We start from the raw sequence: 15,375 nt of genomic DNA, 5'->3' as shown, positions 1-15,375 counted from the left end.
ACACACACACACACACACACGAGACGTAAAGTCATGGACTACACAGTAATAGTCAAATAAAGATTGTATAAACAACAGCTGTCCCTTGAGGCTCATGTCTTAATGACACCCTAGTCATCTTGGCTTGGTGAGTACAGACTGGGTTGCCTACACAACAGCCACACACTGCATTTCGGTACAAGGTTTCACTATGTAGCCCTGGCTGTCCTAGAACTTGCTCTGTAGACCAGGCTGGCCTTGAACTCACAGTGATCTGCCTGCCTCTGCTTCCAGAGTGCTAGGATTAAAGGCGTGAGCCACCACCACCCAGCAACAAGAGTAAGTCTCACTAAGCACCTTTAACCAACTGCCAGGCGTGACTGCCATTCGGATTTATATTGGACAGATGTGTGGACTGAAGACCAAACAAAAAGCGAGGGTCTCTGGAGTATAAACCTCTTTAAAATAAAAGCCAATTCCTTCAAAGCTGGGATGTGAATAGGGCAGACTATTCTAGAAGAAAAAAAAAAGGATTTTTTTCCCCTCTGGTCCACCCTACCTATGGGTTTTACAACTTCATCATATACCCAAGTGGGAAGCTATACCATAGGAGCCAAGAACATTTGTATTTTGGGACTATAGGTTTTGAAATAGTGTGTGTGTTGTTATGTCTATGTGTGCATGTGTGTGGAGGTCAGGGGACACTTATGGTGCCATTCTCCATGTGCTGTCTACTTTGTTTTTGAGACAGGATCTCCCACTAGGGTCCTCACTAAGTTCACTGACTATTTAGACTGCCTGGCAGTGAGCCTAGCAAGTTTCCTCTCTCTGCTGGGTTTCAAGCGTGTGTCCTCATGCCTAGCTTTCTATGTGGGTTCTGGGAATTGAATTCAGATTTTTCTTGTGGCTATCATTTTAACAAGTAGAGTTATTGCCCCAGCCCTGTATGATTTTCAAGTATGTTTTACCAGGAGGGAGCTATCTGATGAGAAGACAATTCTCTCTTGATTAAAATAGCAACCCTCATCAACCCTACCTATCTTGTTCAGATAAATTTCAGCTTGTCGGGGGATGGCTCAGTGAAGGTCACACACGGCTGATAAAAAAGGAAGCAACCCTTGTTTAGTCTGACTCAAAGAAAACCAGCATAAATAACAGAGACGCGAACTTCCCCAGTAATTGAGACTGGCCATTCGGTGCAGACCACATTCTGAAACTTCAGTCATGGCCATTCACCTTCCGGTGCTTACATGGAGCTAAAGCTTAAGCAAACTTCTCTTTTGCTTTGCTCTGGGTTTCTAACAGCTAAGGAATGCTTTGCCATTTATAGAGTCAGCCCAGAAGTTCTCTGTGTGTGTGTGTGTGTGTGTGTGTGTGAGATGGAGGGGTGGGATTTACACACAAGTGTCACTATATGCATGTGGGAGCCAGAGTTCAGGTGTCTTTCCCAATCAATTTCCACCTTATCGATTGTCCAAAACATTTACTGTATAGGTGTGTGCCTGCATGAGGCCAGAAGAGGGCATCAGACCCCCAAGAAACGGGGCTGTAGGAAGCTGCGGCTTGCCTGACCTGGGTGCTGGAAACTCAAAGAGCAGCACGTGCTTTGAAGCACAGAGCTGTATCTTTAGCTCCACCTGCCCCGCCCCTCACCCCAACACAGTGTCCATCACTGAACTTGAGCTGCTGCTTCGCTAGGTCTGGCCAGTGAGCTCCATTAATCTGCCCATCTCCACCTCCCTGAGGCTGGGACGGTGAGTGAGTGCTGCCACACCAGGCGTTTATATGTGGGGCTGAGGATATATTTTACTACTGAGGGAGCCAATTCCCAGCCTGCAGAGACCTTTTCAACCCATCAGAGGTGACCTGCTCAGAAAGAGACCCCAGCTCTGTTCTCATCCTTATGAAGAGTTAGAGAGGCAGTGCTGCAAATGCACTCTGTGGAGATAAGCTGGCTACACTAGCTCATCTCTAAGGCAGGGGTGGGGTGGGGTGGGGTGGGGGTGTGGCTAAGGAGGGCCACAGGAGGAGGGGCTAACAAGGGCTCTGACTGAGGAGCTGTGCTCTCAGTCAGGCCAATCTCTTATTCTATTTCTGTGTTTTTGAACACGTGCCCAGAGGCAAGAGCCATGGCTACAGTTAGCTGAAGAGGAAATTACTAAATAAATGCAATGGCTAATGAGAGACAAAGCAAGGGCTGGCTGCTAGCTGTTTTTCAGCTAGTTTTGCTTATTTTCCCTCCTTTTTGAAGAGTACAGAGGGGAAGGCACTAGAACTGGAAAGAACAGGGTCCTGGGAAGAGAGCCAGTGCATGCTAAGCACCCTTTCTTTTGTCACTCTGGGGCTCTAGATTTTAAGATGATAGTTTTAAACTTGTATTTTCAGAAAACGGTTGGAGTGACTAACACTCCACTCTTGGGATATTTGTCCTGTGACGACGCAGTTTGTCCATGTCCCTACACGGGCACTTACAACACAATGACTAAAGTATTTTATGGGTCTTATTATATGATATAGTATCTAAAACATAATAAAAGCAAGATGATTAAAAATCACAAAAGAAGAAAAATTACACATGTGTATTTTTTTGTGTGTCAAAGATTCTTTTAGCATTTAGCTTGGATGGTGAGAGAGGGAGGAAAAAAGTCTATTTTTTTTCCCTTTTGGAGGCAAGGTCTCCCATGACCCCCTATATAGGCCACTCACTATATAGCCAAGGATGACCTTGAACTTGTCCTCCTCCTGTCTCCATCTCTCCATTGCTAGAACTGAGGCAGTCACCACTACAACTTATGTGTTCCTGGTGATGGACTCCAGAGCCTTCCCTACCTGCTAGGCAAACATAGTAACTAAGCCACATCCCTGTCTATTACTGTGCCTTGGTGCAATCATATTTTGGTACTACATCAAACTTGAGGTTGTGTGAAAAACACATTACATCTAGAAGCAGCCCTCAATTTGCGGAACAGCAGCTTGCATGCTGGTGGCTGAGGACTTCACACGCTTACAGACACAACCACCAGAACACGTGTCTGACCCTTCTATGTCTCTAAGTCTAAGTAGCGCAACTTGTCACCAGAGCCTGGGTTTCTTAAACATGAAGGCACAAGAACCCCTCACTCAACACATACCCACAAGCAGGCGATTCTAACTGACCCTAGGCTCCCTGTGGCAGACTACAAGGAGCTGCCCAGCAGCTGTGTGCATCCTAGCATCTGTGGCAAAAACCCCACTCTCAACACAGAAACAGCATTCTTCCCTCTGCTTATGAAGAATCCGAAGCCATAGGCCTGGCTGATACTACAAAACATGACCTTCTTGGCTGTAGGAGAAAAGGCTCAGTGGTTAAGAGCACTTGCTGCTCCTGCAGAGGATCCAAGCGTGGTTCCCATGTGTGGCGGCTCACAGTCACCTGTAACTCTAGTCCAGGGAGAATCCATGCCTCTGGCCTCTGTTGGCACCTGTACATACACAGTATTTTACAAACTGACTTTTCTTCTGGCTCTAACCTCAATCCATGTTTCCTTTTGGCTTTGCCTTACGTTGAGAACACAGGCATCAGCTGTGGTTGGAAGGGCATGAGGACAAATATTTGCGTTTCAAAGGAAATCAGTAAAATTGCACTATAAATGAGAGTCAGGGACCGTGGCACTTTCTGGAATCAGTCCATCCAAGAAGAGAAACACATGGGAGTTCTACAAAAACCACCCTGATATCCGAGTTCCCTTTACTTTCCAAGTTCTGTTCCAAGCAAGTGTGACGGCAAATCCTGCCAACTAGAGGGGAGCTGGGGCCACCCAGGAGAGCAGCCTCTGGGCGACTCTGTGAAGAAATTTCTAGATAGCATAAGCTGAGGTGGGAAGCACCCTCCCATGGGCTGGGTTCCTGGGATGAATGGAAAGGAGAGACGGAGCTGAGCACCAGCATCCTCTCGCTCTCTCGCTCTCTCTCGCTCTCGCTCTCTCCCCCCCCCCCCCCCCGCCCACCCCCTCTGACTGTGGTCAGTGTGAATGGCTGCCTCCTGCTCCTGCTCTCATGCCTTCCCTGCCTCAATGAACCCCACCCTACCCCAGCCTACCTCCACGCCGACTATGAGCCAAATGGAACCCTTCCTCCCTTAAGTCTCTCTGTTAGGTGTTTTGTCCCAGCAACAAGGAACATGAAGAACAGAGCATATGACAGCAACTCCTTCATCCCTCACTGCCACAACTCTGTAACAGATGAGGACACTGGGTTCTCACCAGTCTACAGGCCAGGAAGTGACAGTCCTGGGATTCTGAGACAGAACACACCTTCCCAATCCTAACGGACAGCATTATAGTATACATCTTCTTTTATGTGCCCCATGAATCATGGCAAATCATGTTCTACTGCAGTATAGAATACAAACCATGGTATGTACATTATATACCATGGTACATGTATATACCATATCACTGCAGTTTTGTAACAGCTTTCATAATATGTATTTGTGATCAACTTTTGGGTTTTTTTTTGTTTGTTTTGAGACATGTTTTCATGTAGCTTGGGTTGGCCTTGAACTCACTAAGTAGCTGAGGATGACCTTGAACTTCTGATCCTCCTGCCTCCACCTCCAGAGTGCTGGATGACAAGCACACCACTATGCCTTGTTGACGTTGGGCTGAGGATGGAACCCGGGGCCTCATGCATGCTGCTCAAGCACTCTACCAACTGAGCTACATCCCAGCCTCTCCCTGCTTTCTATAAAAATAAATGAAAAAATTCACAGTAAGGAAATTAACTTTGCTTTCACTTGTTTAAATATCCAAGGTCTGTTTTTATCCTGGTAAATCTTAAACACTTCTAAGATTTTGAGTTACACCCACACTACCTGTTCCCAAAAGCAGAACCCCAAGAACCAGCTTGGGCGGGTTCCTCAGCCTTCATAGCCACCAGGTCTGAGGGGTGTGAACTTCTCAAGATTCATCAAGTACCTATCTCTTTCCTCTCTACCTTTCATCCATAGCTCAGGCCATATTGATTTTCGCCAATAAACATGGTTTTCTTTCCCCTAAGTACAAATGCTTTAATTGCTTTTCCTGTTATAACTGAAACATGTCCTTAGTGTATAGCTTTTTCTTTTTTGTTATAGAGAAAGATATAAAGAAGTTACTTATGATCTTACTTGCGTTAAAATAGCTACCATCGGTGGGCTTTCTGTACCCTCTAGGCCTATGAGTAATTTTTAAGCTTCAGACTGAACTGGATACTGTTACATTCTCTCTCTCTCTCTCTCTCTCTCTCTCTCTCTCTCTCTCTCTCTCTCTCACATGTAATTGTACCTACATATGTGTGTATGCATAGATGCCTATGTGTATGAGGGTGTACACACCAGAGAGTGATCCTGGCTGCCATTTCTCTAGCTGTACAGTTATTTATATTTACATTTATATTTATATTTATGTGAATGAGTGGTTGCCTCCATGTACGCATGTGCATCACATGAATTTCTGGTGACCTTGGAACCAAGAGGAAAATGTTAGATCCCCTAGGACAGGAGTTACAGGCAGTTGAGAGCTGCCAATGGGTGCTAGGAACTCACCCTCGCTCCTATGTAAGAGGAGGAGGAGCTCTTAACAGCTGAGCCATCTCTCTGGCCCTCAATTGGTTTTGTTTTGTTGTTGCTTTTTTGTTTGTTTCATTTTGCTATTCTGGAGACAGGGTCTCTTAGAGTTCAGCAGGCAGGCTAGCCTGGCTGGCCAGTAAGTCCCAGATGTCCTCCTGTCTCTGCCTCCCTAGCACTGGGATTACAAGCACACACCACCACCTTGTGTGGCTTTTTAACAAAGGCTCTGGGGATTGACCTCAGATCCTTCTCCTTGCAGAGCAAGCACTCAATTGAGCCATTTCACCAGCCCATAATCTGGATTTTAAAGCTGCACAGAGTGAGTAGCTAGAATTTTCAAATTGTACCCAAATTTATATTTTCAAATGGTTATGATGCTTGGCTCACTGAGAGGAGGAGGAGGCTGGGCAAGATCTACAGAAACAGCAGTGCACAGTCGAGCTGAACTCCCAAGTGTCCGAGCTGTCCACAGAGGCACAGCGGACAGGGCTGTTCAAGTGTCAAAAAGCACTTTAGAGGGGATGACCTTGAGAAGAGGACCCCTCCTGAAGGCTGATCCTCCGAGGGAAGAGTCTTGGGTGACTCTGACTTGCAGGTCTGTATAGGAACAATCGTCCCTCTCATTGTCCTGGGAGTAAACTGTACAGAAGCACCCAACTTCCGACACAGCTGCCAGGTTGGCAGGGCAGCGGATTGGCAAAGTTCTCACTGGTGCCAGGCTCAAGTTAGGGACCCCCATCATCAGTCTCTTCTGATCATACAGCGGCTGTGAGAGCCCCAAACCCTAGCAGAAACCCAGCGAGAAAGCCAGTGATAATGGCCGTAACAAAGGAACAATCAATGGCCAAGAATCACTGTGGCTGGAACAACTCTTCAAGCCCTAAGAATAGCAGCTCTGTAGGAAGGAAAGAGGACCTCTCACTTCACAGAGCACTCTTAGGTCTGCAGATTTTTTTTTTTAAGTCAGGCTCTCATGAAGCTCAGACTGACCTCAAATGCCTTTATAGGAAAGAATGGTCTTCTCTGGTCCCCTTTCCTCCAGAGTGGACCACCACACCAGGCTTATCAAGTGCCGTGGATAGAACCCAGGACCTCCTGTGGGGTAGGCACTCTAGCAACAGAACCATGTCCTAGGCCCAGTTTTGAGTTATTTCTTACTCTTCCCTGACTTGTTACATGAGCCCATAACTAAAAGATATTACCCTTCGATTATATTTAGATTCACTCAGTAGATAATGCCTACCATGTACTAAGTTTCATTAATGAACAAACAGACAAACCCCAAAGCTTCTAACTATAACCCAGATGACAGGAAGGAGAGAGAAACAAAAGAAAAAGGATGAAAGGTTAAAGAGGCAGGGAGGCAGGGAAGGGGGTGGGGAGTGGGGCAAAGGAGCCACACTTCCAAATGAGGTCAGGGCAAATGACTAAAGGGTCATCTGAGTTACAGGTACGAGACAGTGGTGAAGTCAACGACAAGGAAGAGAATGTAAGAGTCACTGCAAAGATGGAAGTGTGTCTGACACAGTTGAAAAAAAATGAGGGAGGGCAGAGGGAAGTAAGGAAGAGAGTCAGTAAGAGATGGTGCCAGGCTCCCTCCCCAGGAGCCTGAGCTGTCTAGGATGCAAGATTGGTTCACATTTAAGTCACAGCCTTGACTCGACAGATACACAGACAGAATAGCTCTGCACATCTGACCTTACTTAGGGAACAAGGAAGGGCTCTGAGGCAGGGCTGGCAATGATGTCACTAAGACACTACTGAGATGTTTGCAGGTAGAGAACGAGGTCTGAGTGGAGGCTTGCCTGAGGTGGGTGGGAGCAGTCTCTATTGATGCTATTACTACTTTAAGCCACAGTCTCCAGGGAAAGATGGGGGCAGGAAATTCAATGCTATAAAATGATTTTTTTTAACCCTGGCCATCTTTACAGAAGCCAGATGACATTGTGAATGGTATTATGAGCTAAATTAGAACTATCCAAACAAGAGTTGAGAAATGTGCAAGTCACCGATCTGGGGGTTTCCTTTTTTAGGTGGCTCCCTTAAATAACTTCTCTATTTCACTTTGTGCGAGTAAATATTTTTTCATCATTTAAAAAGGTATAAAATACCATGTTTGAGAGAGAGAGAGAGAGAGAGGGGGGGGGGGGAGGCAGAGAGACAGAGAGGTTGAGATCTTGCCTTCAGGAGTTTACAGCAAATGCATCCTGCAGTAGACCGAAGGCAGACACAGAAACAGTGGCTAGACAGAGTGAATCGGGACACCTAGAGATGGATATAGTTGGTTCTCTTGAGAAAACAAGATAACCCTTGAGAGGCAGAGCACAAAAATGTTATTTAAAGAGATTCTTGACTAGCACTGGAAATACTGGTAGTGTTGAAGCTTAAAAGGCAACGTGATTCATGAAGTAGAAAAAATTGTAAGGGGGGGGGCTGAGAACATGGGTTATGGATAAAGGCCATAACACAAGGACCAGAATGCAGGTCCCAGGATGGAAACAGAAAACAGAGAGACCTCTCCCCTGCCTGGATGAATAAGGTAGAGAGCACTGAGGAGGACTCCTGATGTTAAATCTTAAGCTAGTTGGGTGGAGGCACAAATCTCTCAAGGTTCCAACACTTGGGAGGCTGGGGCAGGTGAATTTCTGAGTTTGAGGCCAGCCTTGTCTACAGAGTTCCAGGACAGCCAGGGCTACACAGAGAAATCCTGTCTTGAAAAATAAACAAACAAACAAAAAACACACAAATCTTGTGTGTATACATGCTTGTCCATACAAACACACACACACACACACACACACACACACACACACACACACACACCAAGTACATATATAGGCAAAAAATAATGAAATGCAAAATTTTAGTATGTATAACTAAAAATATAAAAATGTTTATGAGAAAAAAAAAACATGGTGATGAATTTAGTGTCAATTCTGTTGCTGCAATCAAATATGCTGGCCAGAGCCACACAGGGGAGGAGAGGGTTTGCCTGGCTCACAGCTCCAGGTTACAGTTCCATCTCTCCAGGAGGATCAGGAGTTCAAGGTCATCCTTGGCTACACAGTGAGCCCAAAGCCAGCCTGGAATACATGAGAGCCTATTTAAAAAAATAATTAAAAGAAAAAAAAAACCCAACACATTTTGGCATTTCTCTTCTTTGTTCAAAGAAACAGTCTTCAGATGTAGGTCACCAGACCAGCCACAGCTGCCCAACACGCTGGTCTTGTCACATAGGGAGAAAGGGACCCTCTTGACCAGGGGATTGGAGGTCACTAAGGGCTGAGACTGGAGAGTAAGGTACAGACATGGCTTTCAATTGCCAAGTCCCCAGCCCTGGCATGCCTTGACATGATGAATGCCTCACAGTGCCTCATTTCCCAGCTTATTTCCATATTTCCTGGGTTGGAGAGAGCCCTGTCTGTGCAAAGTTCTCCATCAACTTGTTACCTCATGGGTTTCACCGCGGTGGCTGACGATCACAGGACCTGAGTTCTCATTAAGAGTTTGAGGATGCTCATTCCCTAATCCGTCATTCTGCCTGAATTTGCAGCGCTGTTTCCCCATTATGAACAGTTTCTTATCATCAACCATTTGATTATCTTCAAACATAATTTGTGCTAGGAAGGCAGGAAGATCAAAGCTGGGCTCTTCCCCCTTTATTATTCAGTAGGATGAGACGGTATCCTAGCAACTTGCAAAGGTGACCCACTCCATCTTGCTTGGCATATCGTCACACCACTCAGAACTCATCAACTGCTTTTTTCTTTTTCCCTTTTAAGACAGGGTCACATGTATCTCATGCTAATCTTGAACTTGCCATGTAGACAAGTAATTGTGACCATTTCATCCTCCTGCCTCCACCTCCTGAGTGCTGAGATTACCCTGTGCAGCACCACACCCTGTTAATGTGGCCCTGGGATGGAACCCAGGGCTTTGTGCATGCTGGGCCAGCACTCTCCTGACTGAGCTGCGTGCCCAGCCCCACTGACTGTTTTTCACTCATTTGACTTGAGCCCACTGTAGCCAGTGTTCTTTTGAAGCTGGTTGGGAATCCACTGAACTCCTGATACCACCCCTGTGGTCATTCCTGTCTCCCTTGCCTTCTCTACTTCACATCAGCAATCTTTCTCTAGGAGGAGGGTCTTTAATATGGAAAACGATGTTTGGGAAAAACCTGGTCTGAAGGCTTGCATTCTTATGACCCTCATCAGGCTGGCTTAACTTTTGGACCTTTTCAAAGCACAGAATTGAAAACATTTGTATGTGATGGTATGTGGTGGATGGTGGTGGTGTTACCATCTACCTGGTTTTCTGGAGACAGGGTGTCTTCATCAACCTGAAGCTGAGCAGACTGGCCAATAAACCCGAAGGATTCCCCTTTCTCTGCCTCCTTCCCTCCCCCAGTGCAGGGACTCCAGGCTTGTATCAACATGCCTGGCTTTTTACTTGAGTTACTGGGATCAAACTCAGGTCCTCAGACTTGCATGGTGAATCCTTTACCCATGGAGCCATCCCCAGGCCAATATTTCATTTTTATGACTTCACTAATACCCTCTACAGCCTGAAGATCACCCGAGGTCTCCACATCAACGCCGTAAATATGCCTTTCTTGTGTACAGATCTCTTGGCTCCTTTGCATCCCTCTGACAGTCTCAAATAACCATGTAAACATTCTCCTCTGCACTGTTTGCTCTCAGGGTTTCGGGTGGTTGGCAATGTTCTGCTCTGTGGGTTCTTTTCTTAAAAGGCATTCAACTGTGTCAACTCCCCCCCCCCCTCAGTTGAATCCTGGAACTGTATCCTTCTTCCAGGTTAAGAGAAAGTATTCTCTGTTTCTGGCTTTCACTACACTTTAAATAGAGAACTTCTTTCACTTGAAGGAAAGCCTTCATCCACATAATCCCAGCAGGTTTGCATGGAGCTGAGTCCCACTCTTCAGTCAGAGAAAACTCCATCTCTGCTCAGGGGCAGAGCACAAGGTTACTGCCATCGTGTCCCCGAAAGTTTATGCAAGCTCAAGTTTTACCTCCTGGTCCTGACACAGGTCCCCGCTTAGTTGATTGGCTGGCACTTCTTTCCATATTCAGGATTTCGTAGCAAAGTCAAATCCCAGGCAGACTTTAATCATGCCTTTCGTGCTGACAGCCATCTGTTACCTGGTGCGCCAAATATTAGTTTGTTCCCTGAACTGTGCCCCTGGGACAGGTGGCAATAACAGGACAATATAACTCCAATAATGATAATGTCTATCATATACACAGCATGCTCTCACCAAACTCTCTGGGCTCAAAAGAACATTTAGACAGGTAACTCTTCCCCCACCCCCTCTCTCTGTCCCTCCTTGTCTCTGTCTCTCCCTTTCTGTCTCCCTTTGTCTCTTTCTCTGTCTCTGTCTAACTCTCTCTTTGTCAGATTTTGTGTGTGTGTGTGCACATGCACAAAGAGATCAGGGGATAATGTCGGGCATCACTCCTTAGGCACCATCAACTTTTTAAAGAGACTGAGTGGGCTGGGCTGACTGGCTAGTGATCTTCCAGCATCCACCCATCTCTCCTCCTCCCCAGCACTGGGATTACAACTACACACCGTAACACCTAACCTTTCCCAGGAGTCCTAGGGATCCAACTCAGGCCTTCTCAAGCACTCTAGCAACGGAGGTATCTCCCCAGTCCATAAACATGAGTTGATTTTTAAAATGGCCACCTTGCCAGCTGGATATCCTTCTTAATTCTTTTTTTTCCCCAGACCTAATTCCCAAGGATTAGTCTAGCATGCTCACTAAGACATGTAGGGAACCCAACAAAGGCTCACCTCTGGGCAGCTGGGTAAGGAATTGAAGGGCAGCAGAAAGAGAAAGACAGCTTAAGCATTTATGGGGCCTTGACTCCGTCAAACAATTAAGACTGACATTTCAGAAATTTGTTTTAGCATGGAAACATCTACATGATATCATACTGATAACTTTGGAAAGGGAGAGCTCTCTATCCTTAGCCTTCAAACCAATGGTTTTATTCACTCGTTCTTACCTTTCAACAATAGAGCCTTCCTGTGCCATGGGGACTTAATCATAACTTACTAGCACAAACACTGTCTAGTATAGTACTTGGGTACTTGGTTTTACAGTCTATGGCTAATTAGAAATAAAGCAAAAGTAGGGAAATGGAGAACAACAGCAGGAAACAGAGGTGACAGGAAATGGTTCTCATGGAGACCTCTTCGAGCCCAGCAGCAGTGCCGGGGAGTGCATTGGTCCAAACACAATTTGTAACACCCATCCATTATGTCGATGACGGTCACAGACTGTCCCAGAGAGAGGTTGGCTCTGGAAGCAAGATAGTAATCTCCCCCTTCAGACCCAAACATGTCTAAGAAGAAGCTGGTCCTGTGACCCTATGGCAGAGAAAGGAGACTGGCAAAACAACCTGGTATCACGCCTCAAGGAGAGCCAGAGGGGGAGCCCTTTCCAGTCAAGGCTACTGTTTATTCTGTGCATAAAAATGTCTCAGGTGGGAACTGGCAGCTGTGAGGTAACTGTGGAGAGGCTCTTGGTTGAGGCCCCCGCAGGACTGTTTCTTCCTCAGCCAATTTCTATGGGGTGCTGAAGACCCAGTTTGATGACCATACCCGCTTGTTCTATCAATCAGGTTACTGCAGTTATCTACTGGATATTGTGTAAGTCTCCAAGTTGATGTTTTACAACCTACCTGCCTTTTTTTATTTTTTTTAAACTTTTGCTTGCTACATGCTAAATAAAGTCACTCATTTGAAACTAACACTTTAGCTACTGTAGGTGATTCTCTGGACCACACAGAAAAAGCCTTCACTGCACAAGCTTATTAAATGCCACACAAACACCAGCAAGGGCAGCAAAGTAGTCTGAGCTCAGTAGCTAGGCAGCCAGCAAAACATGAGACTGCATTTAAAAGAGTCCTAATTCAGAAAAGGCATGCGCGTGTGTGCTATGCATGTATATTCCCACATGTGGGCATATGTATGCATCTGGGCATGTATGTGTGTTTGCTGTGCAGGTAGAGGTGAGAGGTTTCTGTCATGTATCTCTTTCAATGGTTCTCCACTTTGTATGCTCAGGCAGCCTATCACTTGAACCAGAACGCATAGTTTGTTGACTCTAGTTAGGCAGCGCCAGCTCCACCCACTGGGCTGGGGGGGGGGGGCGTGGAGAGGAAGGGTGGGGACTGGGGCTGGAACTGTGGACATACCACTGTTCTTCCTTGGCATTTCTACATGTTCTGGAGATCAGAAGTCACAGGGCAAGTGCCTACTGAGCCATCTCCCTAGCTCTGAGATTACCTTTTCTTTTCAAAGTTTCCTGATCAGCCAGGCAGTGGTGGCTCACACCTTTAATCCTAGTACTTGGGAGACAGAGGCAGACAGATCTCTGTGAGTTTGAGGACAGCCTGGTCTATAGATTGAGGGACAGCCAGGGCTACACAGAGAAATCCTGTCTCAAAAAAAAAAAAAATGCTTCATGCTCAAATGATTAAGGTTGAACTGGGTGGAAAGAGCGGGTTGACATGGAAGACCTTATTCCTTTCCGGGATGTAACGTCCCCTTAGCAGCATGGATACGATGCTGGGATATGCTGAGTAAACTGCTCATTTGGAGGTGATCTGCAGCCTTTCCCATGTGGCTTCTATTGGTAACTTGGACTGAACACTCTTCTCTAGGACATTTCTAAATCTCTTCACAAAAAGTTTACGAGGGCTTTCAATTCCAACTACTGAAAAAAAAAAAGTATGCCCAAGGAAAAATTTCCAAGGCACATACTTTTTCAGGTAAGGGTTCTGAGAATCGCAACCCCAGATAAATGACTGTCTAATTAAACCTTTGCGCCTGCCTCCGGTAGCTTTCTGAAAGGCAGGGTCCACCCAGGAATACTCACGGAACATGGTGTAAAACTGCTGCGGGTTCAGATTCCACTTTCCCCAGGGGGTCTTGTGGCCTTTTGACTGGGCATAACTCGCATGATTGAACTCAGGTTCTGTTCCAAAGGAGTCTAGCACCCGGAGCATGCACCTGCAAGGAGAGCACTGCGTGTCACACTATAACCCCGATGGTGTAGTGCAAGAGACAAAAGCAAACGGACAAACACTTCAAAGTAAAATTGCCACTGGGAAGAAGCTTAGGTCTTATTTTCTTACTTGCTCATTTTGCAATTGGGTTTATGATTCTGGGAGTTAAACCCAGCTCCGCCTGCAAGCTAACTAAACTCTCTCCCTCTAAGCTACACCCCTGACCAGGTGGTTTTGGAGTCTTAACCACGGGAAGCATCCACACCTACAAAGAGGGTGTCAGGCATCCAGGCAGACAGAACGGGCTAGCCACTGAAGGCAGTCCAAATACCAGTGAAAAAAAGGTCCAGGGATGCTGGAGGGGGCCTGCAGGACTCACTCAGTGACCTTAGCACCTGGTAGGGCTGGGTACACAGCGCCTAATGAACATAATGAAAGAAAGGAAGCACCATTATCTCTACAGATCTTATTCTGCTTAGGGCACAGGGCATGCTGCATGGCTTTTAGCCTCTGTCAACCTTCCCATCAATTGTTTGACTTTAGATGATGCCTGTGCCACAGATACAAGTATCTCTTCATACTGGAAAGGCACTCCTTTCACTGGTATACTGATGTCATTTGAAGGCAGGGTTGGGGAGATTAATTAGTGATAGATGTGGACCCACAATGTCACTAGTGGCTTATGAGGAGATAACTAGTGACCCAAGGCAGAACTTTGCACAGTAGGATATGGCCTTCCCTGGATGGGGGCCACTCCGTCTTGAAGTTTTCAGCTTCTAACAGTGAGCAATAAATTCCATTTCACTATAAACGAGTCTGGCTCCAGTATTAGGTTGTAGTAACCCAAAACAGATTTCAATCTCATCTAGCAGATGGAGTGGCTTTTATATATCCAACTATAACATACTAGAACCTGATTGCTAGTTCGACTAGAAACTGATGCAGTACAATATAGTCTCATTGGTCTATTAAACTGAGCCAAACCTGACCCACCAGTCCTTAGTATAGCTGTGATCTAAGAGCTGGTTTTATATCCTTTGGTGTGCCTGGGTATGTGTTTGTTTGTGTATGCATATGCGCACAAGGGAGAATGAATGTATGTGTGTGGGGGAGGTCGGGGGTCAATTTGGGGACCTAGAATCTTCCTGTCTCTAACACACACACCCCCCCCCAGCACTAGTGTTAAAAGCATTTACCACCATATCATTCCAGCTTTGTCATGTGGGCCCTGGGGCCAGAACGCAGGTCCTGAAACACTGCACAACACTTCCTTACTGACTGAGCTCCCTCCCTAGCAAGCTCTCACATTCTCAAAGGATTTTAAAAGACACAACAGAGGAAAATTCCATGAATCTCACTCATATTTCCACAATGGGAAATAAAGGTTTGATTGGAACCTGGCCACATTCTGCTGCTGATAGTCTGTCTATAACTTGGAGAGTGTCTTCAAGCTGTGACGGCACAGCGGAAAAGCTGTGGCACATATGATACCTGCTTGCGCAGCACACACTAATCACAAGCTGGTTTTTACAAGAAAGCATTCTGAGCACAGGTTGGGATGGCACAGAGGATGGCTGGGAGGAAGAAATCAGAGAACCAACATTATTGATTGGGGCTTCGCTGATTAACTGTGGATTTTCAAAACATGTAAAATAAAATAAGCGTGCAAGGTTGGCCAATGGGGACAGTTCTTCGCTGTTGTTCTCTGGCACTAGACTTCTGAGCAACTGCCACTAACTAAATAAGATTGAAGCCCACATTTTGGACAGATTT

At 46.0% G+C, this 15,375-nt stretch overlaps 1 protein-coding gene across 8 annotated transcripts in view; it reads right to left on the bottom strand.

Moving 5' to 3' along the window:
• The window catches only part of Mgat5 (alpha-1,6-mannosylglycoprotein 6-beta-N-acetylglucosaminyltransferase), a 280,247-nt gene that overhangs the window by 75,575 nt on the left and 189,297 nt on the right, over positions 1-15,375 (bottom strand). For all 8 annotated transcript variants that reach the window (XM_029476546.1, XM_021156480.2, XM_029476555.1 and 5 more), the window contains one exon: positions 13,473-13,606. In XM_029476546.1, the coding sequence (XP_029332406.1) occupies positions 13,473-13,606 (134 nt within the window). The remainder of the gene's footprint in view (positions 1-13,472; positions 13,607-15,375) is intronic.

Source organism: Mus caroli, chromosome 1, assembly GCF_900094665.2.
Source record: "Mus caroli chromosome 1, CAROLI_EIJ_v1.1, whole genome shotgun sequence".
NCBI classification, from domain to species: domain Eukaryota; kingdom Metazoa; phylum Chordata; class Mammalia; order Rodentia; family Muridae; genus Mus; species Mus caroli.
Note: the sequence above shows the minus strand (reverse complement) of the source record. Positions and strands in the feature narration are given on the sequence as shown.